Source organism: Rattus norvegicus, chromosome 3 (assembly GCF_036323735.1).
Source record: "Rattus norvegicus strain BN/NHsdMcwi chromosome 3, GRCr8, whole genome shotgun sequence".
Taxonomy (NCBI): domain Eukaryota; kingdom Metazoa; phylum Chordata; class Mammalia; order Rodentia; family Muridae; genus Rattus; species Rattus norvegicus.
The window spans coordinates 187,077,528-187,101,362 of NC_086021.1; the positions used below are offsets into that span (position 1 = coordinate 187,077,528).

The 23,835-nt window shown below is 47.9% G+C and overlaps 1 protein-coding gene across 2 annotated transcripts in view; it reads left to right on the forward strand.

Moving 5' to 3' along the window:
• The window catches only part of Cdh4 (cadherin 4), a 478,258-nt gene that overhangs the window by 174,765 nt on the left and 279,658 nt on the right, over positions 1–23,835 (forward strand). Inside the window, exon 2 of one of the 2 annotated variants that reach the window (XM_039106754.2) lies at positions 17,212–17,327. The exons of the other annotated variant lie outside the window; for it this stretch is intronic. Coding sequence (XP_038962682.1) covers positions 17,306–17,327 — 22 coding nt within the window. The 5' untranslated portion in view covers positions 17,212–17,305. The remainder of the gene's footprint in view (positions 1–17,211; positions 17,328–23,835) is intronic. 2 annotated transcript variants of the gene reach the window in all.

Here is a 23,835-nt window from a genome sequence, read left to right on the forward strand (position 1 = left end):
GGTCAGAAGCCCCTGCTGCTCTGAACCCAAGTTCTGTTCCTAACACCCACATGGCAGCTCACAATTGTGTGTAATTCCTGGGGAGATCAGATGCTCTCTTCTGTCCTTCACAGGTACTGCACACACAGAGCACACGTGCATTCATGCAAGCAGAACATTCATATACATAGAATACGTTAATACTTTTGTCAGCGTTGGGGTTGGAGCACTGGCTGGCACGGACAAAGTCCTGCGTTCAGTACAAGGCGACTGAGAGGGAAGCAAATCTTCAGAGGTTCCGTGAGCAGCAAGCGCCATCAGCAGGGAGCGCCTTTGTCCCAGCCCTTCAGCAGACACGGAAGATGTGTACACACATGTACTCTTCAGGCCGGACGTTCACACAGTGGATATTTGACATTAGGAACCACCCTAGAATTTGAACCTTGCCGGTAGGGTGCCTGGTGAAATATCTGGTGGTAACCTGCCCTCTTGGGCTGATGGGGGCTGAGAGGGTGGAAACAAGGGTGTTGAAGCAAATACAGACTTGAATTTGAGAGGTTCCTCCACAAGCTCATACCTTGAACAGGTATCTCCTACCTGACTGAGCCACTGTGAGAAGTTATGAGTTCTTTAGGATGTGGGGCTAGGAGAAGTAAGTCATTAGGAGTGGACTCTGAAGCTTCTAGCCAATCTGGTTCCTCTCTCTCTCTCTCTCTCTACCTCCTGGTCCACCATGGTGTGAAAACCTGACATGCTGCCATGAGCAGACCTGCTCCCCCCTGGCTCCCTGCCATGACAGATTAAAGTCTCGGTGAGCCAAAATAAACCTTCCTGTCTGTTCCTTGTCACACATCCCGTCATGGCGGCACAAAAGAGACTTCTGTGTCACAGATAGACTTCTGTGTCGTAGAACTTGGGTTCTCTGTAAGAGCAGCGGGTGCTTTTGGCCACTGAGCCGTCTTTCCAGTCTATGATGACTTTTGAAGCTGCCAGTAAGTTGTGCTCCCGAATGCTCGTTCTGGGTACACAGACCTCTGGGTAAATTAGTACCCAGAAGCTTCCAAAAGCAGACATGGAATATCCAGCCCTGAGTCTCGGCATCCTGGAGCAAGACGTGCAAATGTATTACCTTTCTAAATGAATGGATGTGTTAAAGATAAAAAGAAAAGTGACCAGACTAAAATATGTAGGGTTAGAGAGGTGTCTATAATAGATGGATAGGGTCCTTTCTTTAATAGAGCTACCCTGACAGGGAAGCCACTTAAACTTAGTGACATGTTGGAGGACAGGGAGATACCTACCAAAGACTTGTCCAACATCATCACCAGCCAGCACTAAGGTACGAGAAGTAAGCACACAACAATGATGTCATCATTACTCTAGATCACTTAGGTGCTTGACTTCACCAGCAGTGGGGGCCCTCAGCTGGCCTCCTAAGAGTCCGTACAGTGAGCTGCTCCAAGATAATGACCAGGCAAGAAGCTGGCTCTGAGTGGGGATACCTAGCCCTGATCCCTGGAAGAGAAGAGACATATTCTGTGACTTCCTTCCTCATGAGGCCTCCCAGATGGGCTCTTGGAGCCTAGAGGTGCTTTGGCCTTTGATGAGGTTTATTTCTGAGTCTTGCTTACAATTCCTTAACAGGAAGAGCAAAGGTGGCAGAGCAGCGGGGGCCCAGTGCTGACTCAAGATCGCGGGCTCCAGATGGCAACCGTTGAGTTTAACGTTTGAGCGCATCTGGGAGCATCCGGGGTGCCATTGCTCCATCAAGGGTTGTCACCATTCCCCCATAGCACCAGGATGATACATATAACTGGTGATGTTTCAGTCGGGCTCTCTGGATGGGATGTGGCAGGGTGGCAGGGTGGCAGGCTTATCCCACACACTCCACCCTTCCCCATCCCTTTGTGCAGCAGGCTCACAGGGCGCACTCACACCCAAGCAGAATGCTGCCAGTGCCCTCTAAGCTTGACCCTGGTGGCTTCTATGAGCACAAGTGCCCGTGCTCACCCTTTGCTTCCTAGCATCCTCCTGGTTGACGTAGTGCGGATCACCTGGCCACTCACTTCTGACTTTTGAGCAGAGCCATGGCCAGTGACATCAGAAGATGCCCCATCCCAGAGCTAAGCTTGGGAAAGGTCTTTCTTTTTTCCTCAGAGGGCAGGCTAGTGATTTTGGTGACTGAAGATGGCTGATCAAGAAGAGCAGCTTGGACTTCATATCACTGTCACCACACTGCTGTGTAGCCACCATGCCTCCTTGTGTAGCCCTTCATGTATCAACACTGGAGGTGCAGAGCCATGCTTTTGGATGCTCATAGACTGAGCAGGCCATCCCTGCAACAAACGGCCGCATGAATGCCATGAGACAGATTTAAAGCACGGAGCTTAAAATATACCCTGAGTCATTAGGGAAATATAAAATTGCATTCGAAGTAATCAAAGCCTAACAAGGGTGGCTGATTGTACTTTAATTGTCCAATGACAGGCGATTTGTTTAAGATTCAAGTGGTCGCCCTCCAGGCGGATCTCACAAATCACAACTTCCTACCTGCACTGGATGACACTCTCCTATCCTCCTCTCACCTGAGTCCGTGGGAACAAATGACATCATTTTGTCACTGGCTCCATTGCACGTGACATAAGAGACATGGTGTTGCCAGGCCTTGCTTGTTATAGCAACCTGGGTTTCTTTATACACAGTCACCTGTGGTATTTCATGTGGAGAAGCCACATCCTTCCCCTCAGAAATATCCTGTATGGTCAGTCGGCTGAGAAAGCGTGGGCGTGCCGCCATCTGCCCACATGGCTTATTGTTGGACTGTAGCAGGGGTCCAGTGCCCGACCTACATACGAAGGAACACGCACTACCAGGACCTCTCACCCTCCAGACCTCCTGCAGGATGGGTGTTCTGAGCAGGCTGGACCTGAACTGGGAAACTCAGCTGGGAGCCTGCAGAAAGCAGGGGTTGGGGAATAGGAGGAATATAGAATATCATGTGGAGCTGCAGGACATGGGGAGCTTTTGTAAGGTAGAGAATATTAAAGATGATCAATATTCGTGAAATGGCACCAGCAAGATAGCTCAGTGGCTGTAGACACTCAAGAACAGGACTCATGACTGGAGTTCAATGCCTGGATAACACAAGATGCCAGGAAAAAACACCACCAAAGAGTTGTTCGCTAACCTCTCCATGTGCCCGCCATACCTCATGTGTGCACACACATACATATATGCACATACACAAGCACACATATATATACACATTCATGTGTGTGCACACACATGCACACACATACATGCACACATGCACACACATGCCCACAAGCACACATACACATACACACACATGTGCATGCCCACACATGCACGCATACACACGCATACATATATATACATTCATGTGTGTGCATGCACACACATACATGCACACATGCACACACATGCATGTGCACACATACACATGGACACACATATATGCATGTGTATGCACACACACTTTTTTTTCCAGCTGTAACATAGACTTAAGGAATTATGCCTCTGTTGTCTCATCTTGTCTATACTTACCCTGTGTTTGAAGGGGCTGTTAGTGTTTCTGTCGTTAGGATTGGTGGTATTAATATGGGCTGTGATGCTGGCGTTATTAATGCTATGACATTAATGGTGGTGATGCGGTAGTGGTGTTTTTTTTTCCCTTTTCTTTTTTTCGGAGCTGGGGACCGAACCCAGGGCCTTGCGGTTGCTAGGCAAGCGCCCTACCGCTGAGCCAAATCCCCAACCGGTAGTGGTGTTTTTGATGGTGATTGTGTATGGTGTTGATGATGGTAACAGTGATGCTGGTGATGCTGACGCTGGTGGTGCTGATGTCCTTATGCTGATGCTCATGCCAGTGATGCTTTTAATGTTCATGTCGCCACTGTTGATTCTAATTGTGCTGTAACTGGTGGTGGTAGTCCTGGTATTTATAAAGGTATTGAGGCTGCTGGTGTTGCTGTCCATGGTGCTGATACTGATGGTGTTGATTTAGCAGGTGTTGGTAGCATTGTTGACATTATTCATACCGAAAGCTGACGTCAGTGGTGTTCATAATTGTGATTCTGGCATGGTCAATGCCGGGGGTGCAGTTGATATCAATGCTAATGGTGTTGATGTTTGATTCTGGTGTTGATGACATTGATGTTATTGATGTTTGTGGTGGTTAGAGGAAGAATGTCATCCTAGGTCATATTTTTGAAGGCTTAGTGATCAGGGAGTAACATTATTTGAGAAGGACTGGGATGATTAGGAGGTGTGGCCTTGTTGGAGGAAATGTGTCATTGGGTTTTGAGGTTTCAAAAGTCCGTGCCCCACCCAGTCTCTGACTCGGTTTGCAAAGCAAGATGTAGCTCAGTCACTGCTCCAGAGCCACACTTGCTGCTATGCTCTCTTCCATTATACGATAATGGACTAAGCTTATGAAACTGTAAGCAAGCCTCCCTGTCACCCTTCCCCCCGTCCCAGGGTTAAATGGTTTCCGTTATAAGAGTTACCTTGGTTGTCACCCCTCACTTTCTTTTTTATAAGACTTACCTTGGTCACGGTGTCTCTTCACAGCAATAAAACAGTGACTAAGACAGAAGTTGGTACCAGGGAGTGGAGAATTGCTATGACTAGACTGAGCAAGCTGTGTGTTGGAGGGATATGGGAAACTTGGACTTTGGACTACAAAAGCAGCTGAACACTTTAAGTGAGTCTTAGTCGGAGCATGGACACTGGTGCTGAGGGTGACATCAACTGTGACAGCCTGGTCCAAGAGGTCTCAGAGGGAAAGAATATTTCTAAGTGGCTTAGAGACCTTTATTATAATATTTTAGCAAAGTATGAGACTGCTTTTTGCCCAGGTCCATAAAATCTGCCCGAGGCTAAATGAAAGGGTATGGTTCAATGGCATTGGCAGAGGAAAATTCAAGACAGCCCAGCATTGACTGTGTCGTGTGCTATTGCTGGTCACTGTTGAGCAGATCTACAGTGAAGAGCAGCAAGCAGAAAGGGGAGAAATGTGAGGTGCTGGAGAAGAGGGGCACCAGGAAATGTTTAGTTGGAGCTGAGTCCTGTGCCCAAGGAGATAACTTTGAACACAAAACCTGATCCTAAATGGAATAAAGGGAGTGGTGACCTCGGGGCAAGGCCCACCAGCTCAGCTCCCAACTTGTGAAAAGGAATTTTTAAAAAGCTTAGGCAGTGAGGGGAACCATCAATAAGAGAAAGATGGTACAGATGTAACTGAAGGTAGGCTCCAAGTTCCAGCCCCATCAAGCAGCAAAATTTGGCAGCTTTGGCCACATGGTTATAGCCATTAGAGTCAGGGAACTAAAAAGAGGGGTGGGGGTGGAGTCTCCCTCTGCAACTAAAGAAAGCTGATGATGCCAGGTTTGTAGCAAGGGTGTCCCCATATGGAGCCCTAGACAGGCCATTGTATGACGTTGTGAAGACAAAGCCTGGATTGTGTTGGAGACAGCAAGATGTGAGAGATGCCTGAGTTGTGAGATACCTGACAAGGAGAGCTGCTCAAGGGGAGTAGAACCAGCCTAAGAGAGAGAAGTGTGCGTCAGTCAACAAAGCAGAAAGGAGTGGAGATCTGAAGAGCTTTGACACCAGCCATGGAGATGTAGAGTTTGGAGTTTACCCTGTTGGCTTTCAGTTGCTTTGGTCCAGTGTTTCCTCACTGTGCTCCCTCTCCTTCCCTTTGAAATGGCCAGCTATATTCTGTGTCACTGTATGTAGGAAGCATGCACTCTGCTTTTTTTATTTTACAGGGAGTTACAGTTAAGGAATTGCCATGAGTCTCAGAAGTATTGAGGCTGTTATAAACTATGGGGACTTTTTAAATTGGACATGGCTACAGCCTATGGGACCAGGGAGTGAAATGCGGTGGTTTAAATAAGAATGGCTCCCATAGGGCCATATATTTGAATGCCAAATCATGGGGAGAAGGATTAGAATGATTGGGAGGTGTGGACTTGTTGGGGGAAGTGTGTTACTAAGGGTGCTAGGCCTAGTCTCTCTCTCTTTGCTTTTGGATCAGGATATAGCCCTCAGCTAACACAATAGGACTATGCTTGCTACCATGCTCCCCACCACATTGACTGTGGATCAAACCTGTGAAACTGTAAGTAAGCCCTCAGTTAAATGCTTTCATTTGTAAGTGTTGCCTTGGTCATGGCATCTCTTCACAGCTATAAAACAGTGATTGAGATAGTGCTAATGCTGATGTTGGCGAGGTTCATGTTGGTAGTCTAATGGGGTTCATGTTGGTAGTCTAATGGGCTTCTTGTTGGTAGTCTAATGGGCTTCTTGTTGGTAGTCTAATGGGGTTCTTGTTGGTAGTCTAATGGGGTTCTTGTTGGTAGTCTAATGGGGTTCTTGTTGGTAGTCTAATGGGGTTCTTGTTGGTAGTCTAATGGGGTTCTTGTTGGTAGTCTAATGGGGTTCTTGTTGGTAGTCTAATGGAGTTCTTGTTGGTAGTCTAATGGGGTTTTTGTTCGTAGTCTAATGGGGTTCATGTCAGTAGTCTTCTGCTCCCAGTGGTGAGGTTGATATCAGTGTTGAAGGTGTTGGTTTTAAGGTGCTGCTACTGATGTTGGGGTTGATGGTGCTAACACTGTTATTGATGAGAATGCTGATTGTCAGTGCTTTACATGAGGGTAGTTTGAATTGCTGATACTGCTTGTCTTAGTTACTGTTCTATTGCCATGTTAAAACACCATAAACAAGGCAACTCAAAAAAAAAAAGAAAGAAATCATTTAATTTTGGGCTTATGGCTCCAGAAAGTAGTAGAGTTCGTACACATCATGGCAGGAATCATGTCAACGGGCAGACTAGCGTGGTTCTGGAATAGTGGCTGAGAGCCGATACGTTGAGACAACAACCATGAAACAGAGAGATACCTGGGAAAGCCATCGGCTTTTGAAACCTCATAGCCCACTTTCAGTGACACACCTCCCCCAACAAAGCCACACCCCCTAATTCTTCCCAAAAAGTTCCACCAGCTGTGGCCAGGCATTCAAATATATGGGTCTTTGGGGGCCCTGCTCATTCAAACCACTACCCACTTGGTGGTAACGTTTGTGTTATCGTACAGGCATTAATGTTTTTCTAGTGTGAGTATTTGTGATGTTGGTGGCAATAATGATGTTGATGTTATCAATGCTGATGTTGGTAGCAATTGTGTTGGTGGTCTTGGTGCTGGTTGTGGAAGTGATGTCAGTGTGCCTGTTCTGACCATATTGGTATTTTGTTTACATGGGTGTTGGTCTTGTCAGTGGTGGTGTCGATGTTATTGATGCTGATGGTGGAGTTCTTGTTTTGGCATTGCGGATGCTGCTTGTAATGATGTTGATGTCAGTGCTCTTGAGGCTGATATTTTGATGCTGATGTTGGTGTTTTTCATGGTGATATTGATGTTACTGGTGCAGATGCTGATGGTGGTGGTGTATGTTTTGGTAACCAAGGAATTGCTGATTTGGTCGTCAAAATCAGGCACTGTGTCTAGGATTGGCTTTAGGTTTGAGGAACAGATTTTCTGCTCAAGAGTTGGGGAACTTCTCTAAGGTACTGGGAGGCCATCAGTAGTGGGGGGGGGGGATTGATATCAGTGTTGAGGTGCTAATATTTTTTACTGATATTTATGTTGGTGATATTGTGGTGTCAATTGTTCATGTTGATGGTGCTTGTGGTGGTGGGGTTTTTTTTAGGGGAGTGTTCTCTGGGGTTTTGACTTTTATACTATAGCCTGCTATATGCCAATCATAACTGGGGTTGGAGATATTATGGAAAAAAATGTCAGAGGAGACTCCTGCCCTTGAGAAGCAGAAGAAGGCCAGGAAAATAGTGATGGAGCTGACACAGAATTGCAATATCAGAATGCAAGAGGCATTAAGTACAAAACTGAAACACTACCAGTTGACAGTAGACAGAGTATTTGGGCAAACAGCTAAAGCTGAGAAGCCGCCTTTGGAGAGGTCATGGTAAGCCAAGACCAAAGGGGAGTTTGCACAGAGTAGAGATGAAAGATGAGCTACCTGGTGGCAGGAGTCCTGGTGCAGGGCTCACAGCAAAGCACACATGGTGCGTTCCATGAAGGTACAAGGGCCACTCTGCACCAAGAGGAGCTGCCCGAGAAAAACCAAACGTTGTCCTAGATCCGTGGTTCCAGGAGCCACGTAGAAAACGAGAAGAAACCAGTAGAATTAATTACAGCAATGAACACTATTTAATTCAATATACCAAAGTCACATTGCCTCAACAAGTAAGAAATACAAATGCTAATGAGCCCCACTGGCATCCTTTTTATTTTTCGTTTACATTTTGGAAATAAGTGGTTTCTTGCCTCCCTCCCTGCCTCCTTACCTGTCCCAGAGCAGACCCACAGTGTGCCAACAGCTCCTGGGCCACAGTGAACCCCAGAGTGAAAGTCAGGTACCGTGTCTAGGGTAGAGTAAATGGCAGAAGAGATGATGGAATTGTCTGCTCAGACTGCAGTGATGGAGGAGCCTCCTGGTATGAGGGTTTCTGCTCTGTAGCAGGTGTGTGACCAGGCTTGAGCAGCTAAGTCCAAGGCCCCGAACTCCATCGTGACGGTCAGATTTCGGCTCAGCAGCGATCTTGGAAATGGATTTTCATCTTGCTTTCTTTCCTTCAAGAGAAGCTGAGCGACCCTGCTCCCAGCCCTGCAGCCCACCTTCCACCCGACCTTGCCTTCCCTGAAACCTATGATCCACAGGTGTGCTACACCCTGACAGACATGACTCCCCTCCTGCCTAAGGCTCAGGAGCAGCTTTGGGGGTCTCTGAACCTTTTGTTAGTGTAGTAAAGCAACCCCCACCCTGTGAGTAACACCCCCGTTGGTCCCCAAAAGTCCCGTTGTTGAAAACAAGCTAGAAAGAGGGAACCTAGAAGGTGGTGCTGGAAGGACCTCCAGGACTAACTCTGACAGTGATTTGATCCCTCTCCCCAGGGTAAGGGACAGATGTGGTCCTGTGTGCCTCCCTGCAGGGGTCAGGCAGCAGAGACATGGACTGCCTCAGAGGGCCAATGACCAGCAGGGCGGTAATGCTGACCCAGTCTTCCAGACCCTTAATTCCTCTGCCTCTTTACTTCTCCTCCCCAGTAGCCTAGACCTCACTTCCACATCCCTGCCCTGCCCCCCTCATAGTGTGGGCTAAGCAAGCCTGGGAATATTCATTAAACCTGGGAACAATGCCCTTGGTTCCTCTTTCCAGTCTCTCCACTATTCTCTCCCCTCTCCACTTCCCCTCCCCCTACTTTAATCCTTTCCCCCCATTTTCTCTCCCCCCCCCAGCCCCCTGCATCCCTTTTCCCCTTGCCCTCTCCTTATCCAGCCTCCTGCCTTTGCAAGTCCCTTTCCCCTCTCTGCTCCTTGGCTCCCCAGCAGACTTATTCTTGGGGATGACTCTGGGGTAAGGATCTAGACCTCCTCCCACTCCACCCCTAGATAGTGCTCCCAGAAGAGAGGAAGAATCCACTCTAGGCTCCCAGGAAGGGCAGAATGTCCACAGGAGGCTGAGACAGCCAGATGCCCAAGTCTATGCAAAGTGAAACCCCCGGGGTGAGAATCTGGTGTATGGGAGCTGAATTGCCTGGAGGGAGATAGAAATGGGAAGAGGGTGGGTAGCTCACTACATCTAAATAGATTCCAGAAGCTCATTGCAGGGGTGCCCCCAGTGCTGGGCTGCCTGGGAATGCAGCCTGCTCCTAAGCCCGCCCCTCTGAGCACTGGCTTGGTGTGGGGTCACTTCAGGCTCTGACTCCTGTACCAATCACGGGTTTTTAGCTGTCCTCTGAGTTTGCTGAAGTTTTGTGTCAAGTGTCGCTTCCTCCTTTTTTCCCCCCTGAACTTTGTCAGGAAACCTCCTTCCACCTCTGCTCTCTTGTGCAAGTCTCTGGAAGCTACAGCCCTGAATAGATTTGGAAAAAATTGTATGCTGCTGTGAAAGGGAACCATAACCGAATCTTCAGAGTTGAAATTTTGTCATTTAACAAATGAGCTGTCTCCCCAGAACCCCCTCAGTACTTAACAAACAACTCACAGCGCAATGCAGAAGGCTCACTGGAAGCCCCCCTCACCCCTTTTCTTTCTTTCAAAAACAGCTATTTCCTTGCAGGTAGTAATTTTGTTTTAAGAAAAGTGATGTTTAGCACCAGACTTTTTAATAAAATATGCGTGAGAGAATAATTCTTCTAAAACCTTCTGTATCTTACACACACACACAAAATCTATATGTGGGAGAGCTTGAATTAATCTCTAATAGATTTTATTACATAGCAGTTAAGACTTTCTCTAAGAGACATCCAGTCAAAGACATCAATTTAAGGTAACAAAGAACAACAGAGATGGGACTCAGTGGAGACAGCACCGAGCCCTGCTCCACTTGTTCTGTTTCTGGCTTCCTGGGCAATGGCTCATGTAGGGAAGGTGATAAAACTGCATTTGCTGGGGTGCTGGGGTGGATCAGAGGTGGAGCTCAGTATGAGGAGATGACTCACTGTAAATTCCTTGCCCTGTGAGCCAAAGACCTGAATACAAACTCCAGTCCCAGGATATGTGTATGTACATATGTATGTGTGAACATATGCATGTGTGAATATGTATGTATGTATGTATACATGTGTATGTGTATTATGCATGCGTGTATGTATGTATGTGTTTATGTATGCATGTCTTATGTATATATGTGTGCATATATAAGTGTATGTATGTGTGTATATGTATGAGTATATGTATGTATGCATGTGTGTATGTGTGTGTACATGTGTGTACGTATGTGTATGTGTGCATGTGTTTATATATGCATGTCTGTGTGTATGTGTGTATATGTATGTGTGTATGTATATATGCATGTGTGTGTGCGTACATGTGTTTATGTATGCATATGTGTATGTGTGTATGTATGTGTGTGTATGCATATATGTATGTATGTGTGTATGCATGTGTTTATGTATGCATGTGCATATGTATGTGTGTATGTGTGTATGTATGTATCTATGTGTCTGTGTGCACATATGTATGTATATATGTAATGCATACATGTATACTATTATATTTATGCATATTTGATATATATGCAAATCTCTATGACCCAGCACTAAAAAGGCAGAGACAAGGACCCCTGGGGTGACTGGCCAGCCAGAAGAGCCTAATGAGTACGTTTCAGGCTAATGAGAGATCCTGTCTAAAACCCAAGATGATGACGTATGAGTAAGGGCACATGAGTTTGAGCTCATGCACATCTGCATGCATGAAGTCATACTTGGATGCATACACACACACACACACACACACACACACACACACACAGCATGAAGCTGACATCTACCCATTATTTCTTGTTGGATGGATATCTGCCTATCCTAGAAGGTGTTCTAGGAACAAAAATCTGTTCAGAATGGGGAATTTGAGGTCCATAGCAAGCCTGAGAGAGCCTCCATGAATGCCGGAAGCAATAGAGATGGAGTTTTAAGTGTGGGGTCTTCGTGGGGAGCAAGCCCAGGAACAGTCACACCGGCTCTTCTGGCAAATAACACATGACCCTCTCAGACCTGACACCAACCGTTTAGCTGCAAAGACAGGGAGGGGATCTTCACTCGCCTGTTCATTTAAACTCATAGCTGCCTCAGGGGCGTATGGCAGGTTCCAGAGGTGAAGCTATGGTCAGGAAACAGGACCCAGTCCACAGTTCATACACTTTAGAGCAGTGGTTCTCAACCTGTGGGTCACACCCACTCTGAGGAAGGCGAATGACCCCTTCACAAGGGTTGTCTAAGACCATCAGCAAGCAAAGACATTTACATCAAAATCCATAACCGTAGCAAAATTACAGTTACAAAGTCACAACAAAAATAATTTAATGGTTAGGAGTCACCACAGCAGAAGGAACTGTATTAAAGGGTGACAGTAATGGGAAGGCTGAGAACCTCTGCTCTAGAGAGAGGCTATCAAAAGACACAGCACATTAATTAAGAAGGATAACATGCTGGGATTACAGTTGTGTACTACCTTGTAATTTTTTAATTGGATATTTTTATTTATTTACATTTTAAATGTTATCCCCTTTCCAGGTTTCCCATCCATAACCCCCCTATCCCATTCCCCCTCCCCCTGCTTCTATGAGGGTGCTCCCCCACCCATCCACTCACCCCTTCCCACCTCCCCACCCTGATATTCCTCTACACTGGGGGGTCCAGCCTTGGCAGGACCAACGGCTTCTCCTCCCATTGGTGCCCAACAAGGCCATCCTCTGCTACATATGCAGCTGGAGCCATGGGTCTGTCCTTATGTACTCTTTGGACCTTGTCACGGTTTTAACAGTGTCTATTACATGACTCCGTTTGGCTGGAGGAAGGGGGTGGGGAGACTGTGGCTAAGTTCCAGGGTTCTCACTTCTGAATGAGCTCCCTCCAGGAGTAGAACATTACATTGTGAACCTTGAGCAGTAGGCAAGGGTAGAGTAGCCAAGTCCATGATATTTTCTTAATGAAATTCATTTAGCAGGCTCTAAGATAAAGGCATCTTACCTTGCTCAGCCTAACATGACCAGAGAGGTAGTGTGAGCTGGTCCTCATCAGCCCCACAGAGACAGAAGCAGATACCCAGGGCCCATGTACACCACCATACACAGCTGTATTCTGCACTCATGAAGTCATGGTGGACACATCTGTGCACGGGCCCACTGCTCACACCAGGGATCACATAAGCATCATTGGATAGGGGCTCTGGGAAAAGCCCATGCCTCTCTCTCTCTCTCTCTGCTAAGCCTTACACCCCACTCTTGGCCTCAGTTTCCCTACCTAAGGGTCTACTGCTTCCTTCTGCTCTCTCCATGTTTCTTCTGGCCACGAGGGAAGCCTCCCTAGTGCAAAGAACACTGGAGACTTGCTAACGTGTTCCTCCTTAGACAAATCATCTTCTACCATGCTTTTCAGAGTGGTGCATGGTGTGTTAGGTCACAAAGCACTGTTCATGGGTAACCACTTGTATGCCTTGGCCCAGATAATTTAAGCCTTATCCCTTGTCCTGCAGACACATGACAAATCTCTCTCATGGGTCCTCACAGGGCTACCTGCAGTTTAGGGTAAGCAGGACTCTGAGACAGCCATCCTATGAATATGTCACCACCCCTAGCAGCTTTGAGCAAGGCTTTCAGTGCAGTAGAGAGATTGGGAAAGGAGCCTACTCTGACCTCACCAAGGCCCAGGCTGACCTCGTTCAAACACTGGTGCTTGTGTCAAATTGTGAGAAAACTGTGCATCCTGTGGGTGCCAGGTCAGTGAGGCATCTACGAGGCACACTCAGAGGATGCTGGGCACAGCCTCCGTGTCACCAAGTCCTTGACTGGGCCATTAGGGCCATTATTGTTAATATTTGATGGCTCTTGTTGCTAAGACAACAGCCGTCAACAGGAGGATGGTCACTTCTCTGTCTGATCAGGAGCTTCGGGGTGTCCTCAGAGATAGCTGCGCTGACTGGGGGCCCCTCAGCTTCACCGTGTGTGTCAGTAATTCCTTTACATTACAGTTGTGTTTGCAGGATAATGGAAATATTACGGGTTGTGTTCGGAAATGGAAATTAAATTTTTAATGGGGTATACGGTAGTAATAAAGGAAGGGGTGCACTCTGAGGAGGACGCGGACACCATAATTACAGATTATATTGTCATTACTCACGTGCACATTTGGAACTGCAGGCCGAACTAAGATACGTGACTGGGAGGAGAGCCTGCAGAACTTACTCATTAAAATTCTACATCATGGCACCGGAAAGAAATGCAAACTTGAGGCCCCATCTCACTGGCATCTGCCTAACCCAAGCTCTGTTCATTCTCTCTCTCTCTCTCTCTCTCTCTCTCTCTCTCTCTCTCTCTCTCTCTCTCTCCCTCCCTCTCTCTCTCTCTCTCTCTCTCTCTCTGTGTGTATGTGTGTGTGTGTATGTGTGTCCCTCTTTGTCTCTCTCTGTCTCTTTGTGTGTCTGTCTCCCTGTCTTTATCTCTCTGTGTTTTTCTCTTTGTGTGTCTCTCTGTCTCTCTCTCTCTCTTTGTATGTCTGTCTCCGTCTCTCTTTGTGTTTCTCTGTCTCTCTCTTTCTGTGTCTCTATCTCTGTTTGTCTCTGTCTGTCTGTCTGTCTGTCTCTCTCCCCATGTGTGTATCAAGGTGGAAAATGAAGAAGACTTTAGTCTTTCCTGCCACAGCCTGGAAAGGAAAAGCCCCGTGTGTCATGCTGGTCGCTACAGGTATTTGTGACCAAATGCCTGGCAGAAATACAAGAGAACAGCGTCTTTTGCTCATTTACCCGGTTTTTCAGTGCACAGTTTCTTGGCTCACGTTTCTGGGGCCCCTTGGGAGGAGGTACCATATCACAGAGTGAGGATCACATGTCTCGTGCTGCTCACCCCATGGTAGCCAGGTAGCAAAGAGAGGAGGACATCTTCAGATACCTGACCTCATGACTTGCTTGCTCCAGGCAGGCCCCACCTCTTCCTGTTTCCTGACCCTCCCCACATCACTCCATGCCCTGACTCACCAAACATTTAATACACAAGCCCATGGCAGAGGGGAGGGGTACAATGGGTGGCGACTCACCTACAAATGATAACATTCAGCCCTGGCTCCAAGAGTTTCATGGTCATCTTATAAAACAAAATGCATCTTCCCAAAGTCTCCAAAGACTTAAGAGTTCCACTAGTGTTTAAAACTCCATGTTGAAAGTCTCCTCTGAGACCCAAAGCAAGCTCTTAGCTAGGAGACTTTATAAACTCAGAAGGCAAGGTACTCTAGTAATAATAAATACGAATGTGCAATCATATTAATAGAAGCTAATAACAAAATAATTAAAATTGTAGAATAAAAGCAATAAAATAATTAATAATAATAAAATAAGGAAGCAAGGTAGTCTAAGGTGGAATGATTGCGAATAGGGGTAGGTAGCGGTTCCAACCAGGATGCCACCAGAGCACACAGAGTAACCCTGTAGCTCCACATCCAGCATCCAGGACACATCATGAGGCAGGCTCCAACAGGCTTGTGAAGCCCTTGCTATTCGCAGCTCTTTCCCTCTCTCCTGGACTCACTCCTTTCTCGGCCTGGCCTGTCTTCCCAGCAGAGTCTTACTGACCTTTATAGCTTCACAGATGGCTCCTCAGAGTCTTCAGGGACTCCGACTCTGCCATATTTTCCTGACCTCCCCAACCCTCCTCTGAAGTTTGGGTGAACACCTCCATAACACACTCCCTAACACTGACATCCGCAGATGTGTAAAACTATCAGCAGTGGCTGAGCCCAGGGAAATATTTACCAAAGTGTAAGGGGTGGGGTTGGTCAGTTCTGCCAGTTTCTCAAAGTGTCTTTCCTATTATCTAGGTGCAAAGCACTTGATTCCTTTTTAACTGTACTAATCTCCCTAACAACCATTCCCCTCCAACATTAAGTCACTTCTTTTCTGGCTAATCTAAACCGTGTCTGTTTCTCTTTCCTCCAGATCTTTCAGCTCTGTTCTCTGCTCTCCAATCTCACTATAAGCCAAGCTAAAAGCAGCTAGCAGGAACCACGCCATTCCCTGAACTTTCACTCTCTTGCAGTGTTATAGGCCAAATAAATTAATCTCATGTTCTAAAGTCCAATCTTATTTATACTCTCAAGATGTAAGAGAAAATTCTGAGAAGTTATTTGCCAGAATATAGCAGGGATGAACTCTACTCTGAGTCCTGGTAGCCCTCGTTCCTCCTGACACCAGGGCGGCCAGTCGCTCTTGTGCTCATGTTGATCGGAAGCTTGTTGTTCTGAGCTTCTACAAAAGTCGCCAGTTAGAAGTGAGTAAGATTCCCAAGCTTTCTCCAAGCTGCCTCTTCAGACTCTTCCAAATCCCTCCCATGATCCAGTTTCAAGAGTTTCTTCCTCTGTAGCGTGAGCTTGGAGTGGGAACTGCTGGGGGACTGTCTGGCAGCCAAACGAGCTCACTTGGCATGGGATGCAGGAGAGCACGTTCTTTACAATTCTGGACACTTACTTAGCGGCCTTTGTGGCATGATTGCATTATGTCTGTTCCACGGTGTCCACCAGGAACAACGCCAATGAAGTGAGAAGAACTGTCGTTTTATGGGCAGTTCACTATCCCGGGGTCCTCTCAGAGTCAGGTGTTTCAAAGCCTTCAAACAACTTCTGCTGTGTTCTGTGGTGTAGCTGGGCTGTGATGTAGCTGAACCCTTCCAGCTATGGTGTCACTGGACCCTTCAGGCTGTGGGAGGAGGTAATTTAGTTGGGATATTATCCTGGTCCTTACACAGAAGAACAGTTTAAAAATGGTAGAAAGAATTGCCTGGGGAAGAGCAAGATGAGTGGAGCCAAGGCTTCTTGGGAGATGCTGGTCTTGGGCATTCTCCTGGCTGTTTGCCAGTGAGAGCCTTGGTGAGTGAGTGGTGAGGCTGAAGAGACCAGATGAGGTAACAGAGATGCTACCTTTGCCTTGGCTCTTTCGCTCTTTCTGAGTCCCCAAACCTGTAAGCACTTGTCTCTCCATGGCCCCAGGATTCAGGGAAGTAGAATGACACTAGAAAGCACAAGAGGTTTCAGAGTGGGCATGGTGGCTCTTTCCCTGAACTCCAGCACTTGAGAGGTCTCTATGAGTTCAAGACCAGCCTGGACTGCACAATGAGTTCCAGGCCAGCCAAGGCTACTAGGGAGACCCCATCTCAAAAAACAAGACAAAACAAACTAAAAAGTTTCAGATAGATACTGGTCATTACAGAAGGATCAGACATCACTACTTAAGGCACCACCGTGGTTTCTGATGTCAACTTGACAAATTTAGATTCACAACCTCAATCAGAATTCAGTCTGATTTCCTGAATCAGACTGGCCAATGGACCAGTCTGTGGGACATCTTCTTGATGGCTTAGTTGACTTACGAGGACCCAGAATCACTTATGGGGGTGGTCACCTGGTTTATTTAAGAATCTGACTGAGCAAAGGCCAGGAGAAGAGCAAGCCAGTCAGGAGTGTGCCTCTATAGTTCCTGCTTTTGCTTTCTTTGATGACCAGTTGTAACCTGTAACCCAAATAAACCCTTTCCTCCCCAAGTTGTCTTTGGTCCTGAAGTGTATGACTGCTACAGGAAGTAAGTAGGCCAAGAATCCAATGGGAAAGACTCTACTCAACTCACAAACCTTTCCTCTTATTTCTAGGTAAGTGACTCATGCTAAAGCCGGGCATACATGTGTCTATACTGGCTGTCACACCAGCAAGAGTGTTCCCTCCACTTCCTGGCTCCAGAGATGTATGAATGAAGACCCCATGTACAGTAAGAGCCACCCCCCGTCCCCCCCTACTGTGCACCCACAGGCCCGATGATCCTTGGTCTGTGTGCGAGGGTTGGCACATCTCGGTATATCTTGGTCCAGTGTGTACAAAATGAATGCAGGGGTAAAGATGCTAAGCAGGGAGCTACAAGGCAATGTAGTTGCTGCGGACTTTCTGATTGGAAGACTCCCAATGTGGCGTCAGAATGGTCCAAATGAGGCAGAACACGGGATGTTGGTGTGAACTTCAGAACCCGTTCTCCCTGTGAGGAACGTTCTAATCTCTCAGCAGCCCCAGGGATCGAGCTGAGTTCTGTCCTTGAGAATGACACAGACACCTCTGCATTGACTTTCTCACACTCTCCGGTGTCTGTTTCTACTCCCACAAGATGACCTCCTGGCACTCTGCTCAAGCTGCCAAGGGGTCTTCCTATTGGCCACAGTGACCTCAGTGGTGTTCATGGTTAATGAAACTGTTGCAAACAGTTGAGGATTCTCATTGTCTCCTGGAAAGAAGAGTGTGAGATGTCACTCGTGTGGGTGAGAAGTGTCACCTCGTGTCATGTGGATTAGGGATAAGATCATGATATTACCTGAAAGAAAAATGGCCCAGCCTTCTGCGGCCCCCTCAGTCATGGTGCTAGTTCAGTTGTAGTCACGTAATGCTGTGAAAGACAGGTGCAGCTAGAAAGGTCAGAGAGAGGCGTGCTTTAGAGATGCATGCCACAGTCTGAGCGACGGGATGGTCCTCCGAGCGCTGTAGGTGACCACCACGTGGTGCGAGCTTCCCAGGGGTCACAGTCAGAGAGAAATAGGCACAGTTAAAAGTGCTGCAGACATCTCAGAATAAAACAGTTACTTTCTGTCCTTGTTTTGAGGGTGTTGCTGCTGCTGCTGTTGTTGTTGTTGCTGTTGTTGTTGTTGTTGCTGCTGCTGCTGCTGTTGTTGTTGTTCCTGACAGAATTCAGTCGTATAAGAAATAACTTGTTCCATAAGAATATTCTAGATTGTGTGTTCTGAAGACACCACCCTAGTAAGTCAAAGTCTCAAGATGACTGGAGAAAACACGGGAAAGGTGCCCCGTGGTTGCCTGATCCATGTATTTCATAACACAATTATGGTATTATAACATTGGGGCCATCCCTAATGGTTCCTTCAGTGGTTGGAAAGTCCAGGGAGACTAGAGCACACTGAAGCACTGACATGTATAGAACATGAGGCCTGGTATCGTGTTACATGGCCTGGGATGGACATACATGGTCCTGGGGTGACCCCTGGCATTAAGAAGGAGGGGTGCCGATGTACCTCGTGGGAGCAAAGTCCTGTGGTGAAGGGAAACCGCTCTCAGTGGAGGCAAAGGGAGACATCTACTCAGGACTCAAATGCAGGGAGATGCACCTGGCAGACTCTGCAGTGTGCAGACATTGCCCCACGTGTGGGACATGTTCCTGCTAGCACAGATAAGGGGAGAAAGGGAGACATTATAAAAGCTAACCCACTGAGCACCCTGATTTCTTCTGGAAAAGCATCCCTGAGAATGCTTAGATTTACAGGATGAGGACTGGGGGCTGGGGAGGATCCTGACCTGCCCCAAGTTTGCCAAAGTCTCGTGAAAGAACACAGGTCACAGGTCAGAGGTCATGCGCCATTCCCGATCTTGGGTGCAAGCTTGGAATCACATGAGTCAAGGGTGGGAGGAGCTGTGTGCATAACCTTGAGCTTAATGGCTGTTCTTGGTCCGTCATGGCAAGTACTCTGGGCCATGTGGGCAGAGCTGCCCTTTATTTCCCTCATGTGCTGACACTTCACTTGTGATAAGCAGATGTTTGACTGTGGGAAGTGTCCGCAGTTCACCTTAGCTAGAGAAATCCAATATGATCCACTGGTCCAAGAACACCCCGGGGTGCAGCCTAGATCCTTCACTCCCTGTCTGTTTGTGCTTTGAGGGTGAAGGCCACCCTCCACTTCCCATCTGCCAGCCTGGGGTTGGGATGGTCTGTCCTGTGTCCTAGCATCAGGTCATTGGTACCTCTGTCCTAGGATCTGAGTATCCTGATATTAGCACATGACTGGGACAGAATACACCCCAGAGTCTTTGGGGCTCATGGCCAGAGCAAGATCATTGAGTAGAGCCTATTTCTGACCTGTCATAGGGGTGTCCCCTGAGATTCTCTCCAGAACACCCATCACCTGTCACCTGAGTCTGGCTTGATGCTGTAGATGCCTCTCTCAAAGAGCCCACTAGATGTGCAGTCTCTCTGTCTTGTATTATTAGTCCCTGGTGTCCTGGGATGCTTAGACCCCTGAGCTGATGCCCAGGAAGTCCATAGACAATCTGTGATTGATTACCACTGCTGGTTATTTATAGTGACATTTGCATCTTCTTGCTTTTGTTTGGGGGATAAGGGTTCATCAACTGTGAACCTCTGGGAAGTACCTGGAAGTTTCCTATGGTCACCATTCTAGGGGTGGCTTGCTAGTAAAGGATGCCGTTTGATGTCCTTCAGAAGCAGCCACCTACAACAACCTCATCAATAGGTTGACAGGTGGAGATTGGGAAGCCCCCCGTTCTGTGATGTTGGCAGCACTGAGCTACGTCTGTGATTACAGACAGGTGTTAGACGTCTCTCCCAACCTGGCCACGTAATCCACACCCTGTTAGATACATGTGGTTCTCACTGTTTTCTGATGAGGAAATGGAGCCCGAAGAACTCAGTCACATCCCCAAATCTCATTCTAACCTTACAGCCAGTACCACAGCCCTCTGCCGAGTTTTACCCAAGCTAGAATAAGACTAGTCGGAGCCACATGGTACAAAGTGGCCTGCTCCCGCCAACATGGGTGTGTGTCTCGAGAACCCAAGGCACTGATCCTTCCTCAGATCCCCCTGAACATTGGCCTCTCCTCAGATCCCAAGCACCATCAGGCCAGGCCCAAGGCCAGTGCAACAGCTGCATGTACTCGCCATTCCAAGCTTTTTTTTTTCCCGGAGCTGGGGACCGAACCCAGGGCCTTGCACTTGCTAGGCAAGCGCTCTACCACTGAGCTAAATCCCCAACCCGCATGTACTCGCCATATATAAATCTGACTGGCATCCTAATTGGAACCAGAGACACAGTTAATCACTCTGATCCCTTATCCCCTTGATCTCAACAAAGGCAGTCACAAAACACGCTCTTGCCTGGTCTCTGCTCACGTCACACCGCCTCCTCCCCAAGGGCTTGGCTCAGAAGTGCCTGACTTAATGTGGGGAAAGATGAACATTAAGGAAGCCCCGGCGTGGCCCAGGCGGGGGACGGTGCTCTTCCCCTCCTCCTACTGCCTAACATTTTGTTTGCAGTGTAGGGCTTGGGGCTGTTTTTCTTGTGGAAATGACTTTTCAATGCATGACTGCCTTTCACTCATATACTGGAAGTCAGGTCTATGAAGCAAGACTAGCAGGATGAGTCTTCTGCAGGGCTGGGTCTATGGACAGCTACATTCAGAGGACAGTAAAGAGGGCGCTGTGGGAAGCCGTGATGGCTGACTGCACTCTGAAGGTGGCTGGTGGGGATGTCGCTCAGACGGTAGAATGCTTGTCCAGCATGCAAGGAGCTCTTGGTTCCCACCACAGCCTGGCATGAGCTGCACACAGTGGTGCTGGTCTGTGATCTCAGCATGAGGGAGGTGGAAGCAGGAGGAACCCTCTGTTAAAGAGCATCCATTGCTACACATGGAGTTTGAGGCCAGTGGAGGCTACACAGGATCCTGTCTTTAAAAATCTAAATAATCCCGGGTTGAGAGTAGACCATAGATAAAGAAGATAGAAGCCGTCTCAGCTGGTTCTCTTCTGGGATGAGGGCTACACACAGCAGGTGGAAACCCTGTGCCAAGTCAGGGGAACAGGCAGTCCTGAAGGGATCCCCCAAGTCCTGGCTTCTAGTGCTCCTAACTAGGGAGATAAACACAGGGAGCACAGAGTATGGCCTGGGCTTCTTGTGATGCAAATGCCCTGTAGGGGGCTCTGAGAGCCAAAGGCCACCAGGCCACAGGATGGCTATTTCTAGTCACCTCTAGAAAGCTGAGCATCAGTGCATCTTGGGAAATGTCTTAGGGTTTCACTGCTGTGAACAGACACCATGACCAAGGCAACTCTTGTGAGGACAACAGTTAATTGGGGCTGGCTTACAGGTTCAGATGTTCAGTCCATTATCATCTAGGTGGGAGCATGGCAGCATCCAGGCAAGCATAGCTGAGAGTTCTACATCTTCATCTGAAGGATGCTAACGGAATACTGATTTCAGGCAGCTAGGATGAGGGTCTTAAAGCCCACACCCACAGGGCCATACCTACCCCAACAAGACCATACCTACTCCAACAAGGCCACACCCACTCCTACTCCAACAAGGCCACACCTACTCCAACAAGGCCACACACTTCCAAATACTGCTATCCCCTGGGCCGAGCATATTCAAATCATGACAGAAAGAAAGGACCAGAGACTCCTATCTCAAGGTCTGTGTATTTCAGGGAACCCAGTTCTCACACCTGGCTTTGGGAAAAACAGTTTTAGCCCCCACATCACAGCCGAGAGCCACATGTACTTTGCTCCCTCATCCTTACTAATCATGGAAAATTCCAAGGAGGGGCCGGGAAGGAATTCCAGAGGCTCAGAAGTCTGCCTGGTTGATTAGAAGTCCAGAGACAGGCTCAAAACGTGGAGTCCAGATTACAGAGATGCAATTAAAGTATCCTAAAGCAATCCGCTGTTCAGACTTCAGAATCATCTGTCCGCTGTACGAACGGCTAACGTGAATACCAGCAACTGGCTTCGCGGGCGCTGTTCGTGACCGTGTAGAACACTGTGCTGTAGAGCAGGGAGCAGCAGAACTCTCGGGGTCTGAGTTAGGAAACTTCCACAATTGGCGAGGGTGGCACAGCACAGGCCTCTTGCCCTCCCGTTGGTACAGGCAGCAAGCTAAGCTCCAGACAATTCTCTGGCCTTATTAAAATCCAATTACAGTAATAGCTCAGCCTCAAATGCGAGGCATTGTGAATTCGAGATAAATGCTCCAGCAGAGCAGTCTCGCAAGGCCCTCCATCCACGTGTCTTTCTGCTAGAGATCCAGCTCCAGTCTCGGCTGGCTTCCTGAGTTTGTTTAGTAAAGGAATTTGAGAGAAGGAGACTTTGAGCACCGTGTGTTGAGTCTATATTATTATTTTTCTTTGACCCTTACAAAGAAATGAAACCTCCCTTTGCCTAGTTCCGGTGAGCCCAAGAGCTCAATCAGTGCCCATGTGGGCCGGGTGTGACAGCTTTACTCTCTTGATGCAAATGTAGATGACCCCTTGCAAGAGCAGGGGGGGGTGACACAAAAGATCAAAAGCTGGTGTAAGAGCCACCTGGGTGCTGTGATCTCAGTGACTTTGGGGTCCCCAGGGTCCCTGTGGGAGGGCTCTTGGTCAATCTCAACTGCCTTGGGTGGGGTTTCGGGAAGACTGAAGTTGCTTAGAGAATGGCGATATGCAGGTATCAGGGATTGGAAATCCCAAGCCAGCTGAGGTCCATCTCCCCTCAGGGGGCTCCACCCAAGGGCCTCCAGACGCTCCCCCTCGGGCTCCACGCAGTGCCTGGGGAGTAGAGCCACAGTGAGAATTCAGGGTGTTCTTTCCTGAGTTACATATTGTACAACATATTGTGCCTGATTTTTTTGGGTGTGTGTGTGTGTGTATTTCTTGAGTTAAGTGCAACAGCTAAAAATAAACACACAGAGAGGGGCTTACAAATAGATACATTTTCTCCCACTGCGTTTGTTCCAAAGCCAGGATTGCTGTAGGTACCATAAGTAATTAAGAGGCCGTCAGAGAGAGCCCGATGATGCCAGAGTCTTTGGAGAGCTAGGGCATCACTCCCCTGCCTCAGCTTCTATCTTGCCATAGGACGAAGCTATTTTTACTTCTTCCCGGGCTCCAAATGAGATTTGGGTCTTCGTGGAGAGGAGGCCTGGGCAGTCTGGGCTCTTTCCAGGTGCAGCCTGAGGAGCTGTAGGGAAAGCCAGCTGCTCAGACAGCCTCTCTTCACCCAGAGACCAGCTTTTGTGTTCAAAACTCAAATGGTGGCATGCTTAAAAAAAACAAAAAACAGTTGGGGTTGGGGATTTAGCTCAGTGGTAGAGCGCTTGGCTAGCAAGCACAAGGTCCTGGGTTCGGTCCCCAGCTCCGAAAAATAGAAAAAAAAAAAAGAGTGATGTGTGTTACAAAACTCCTGACCACTTTCACAAACCGCCCAAAGGTCTCCAAAACCAAGAAGAATCTGAGGAACTTTAACAGAGGAGAGGAACCCCAGGAGGATGAGGGGGTCCCAGACAGACAAGGGACCTCAGGTGAAGGCCACCACAGGTGCCCCATGTGGACTGTTGCAAACCATGGCACAATGCTACCTGGTTGTTCATCGTGCCAGCTGCGAACTACGGAAACACTAAGGAGACATGTGGGCAGCTGAGGACTTGGCAGGGTGTACACTCCACAGGC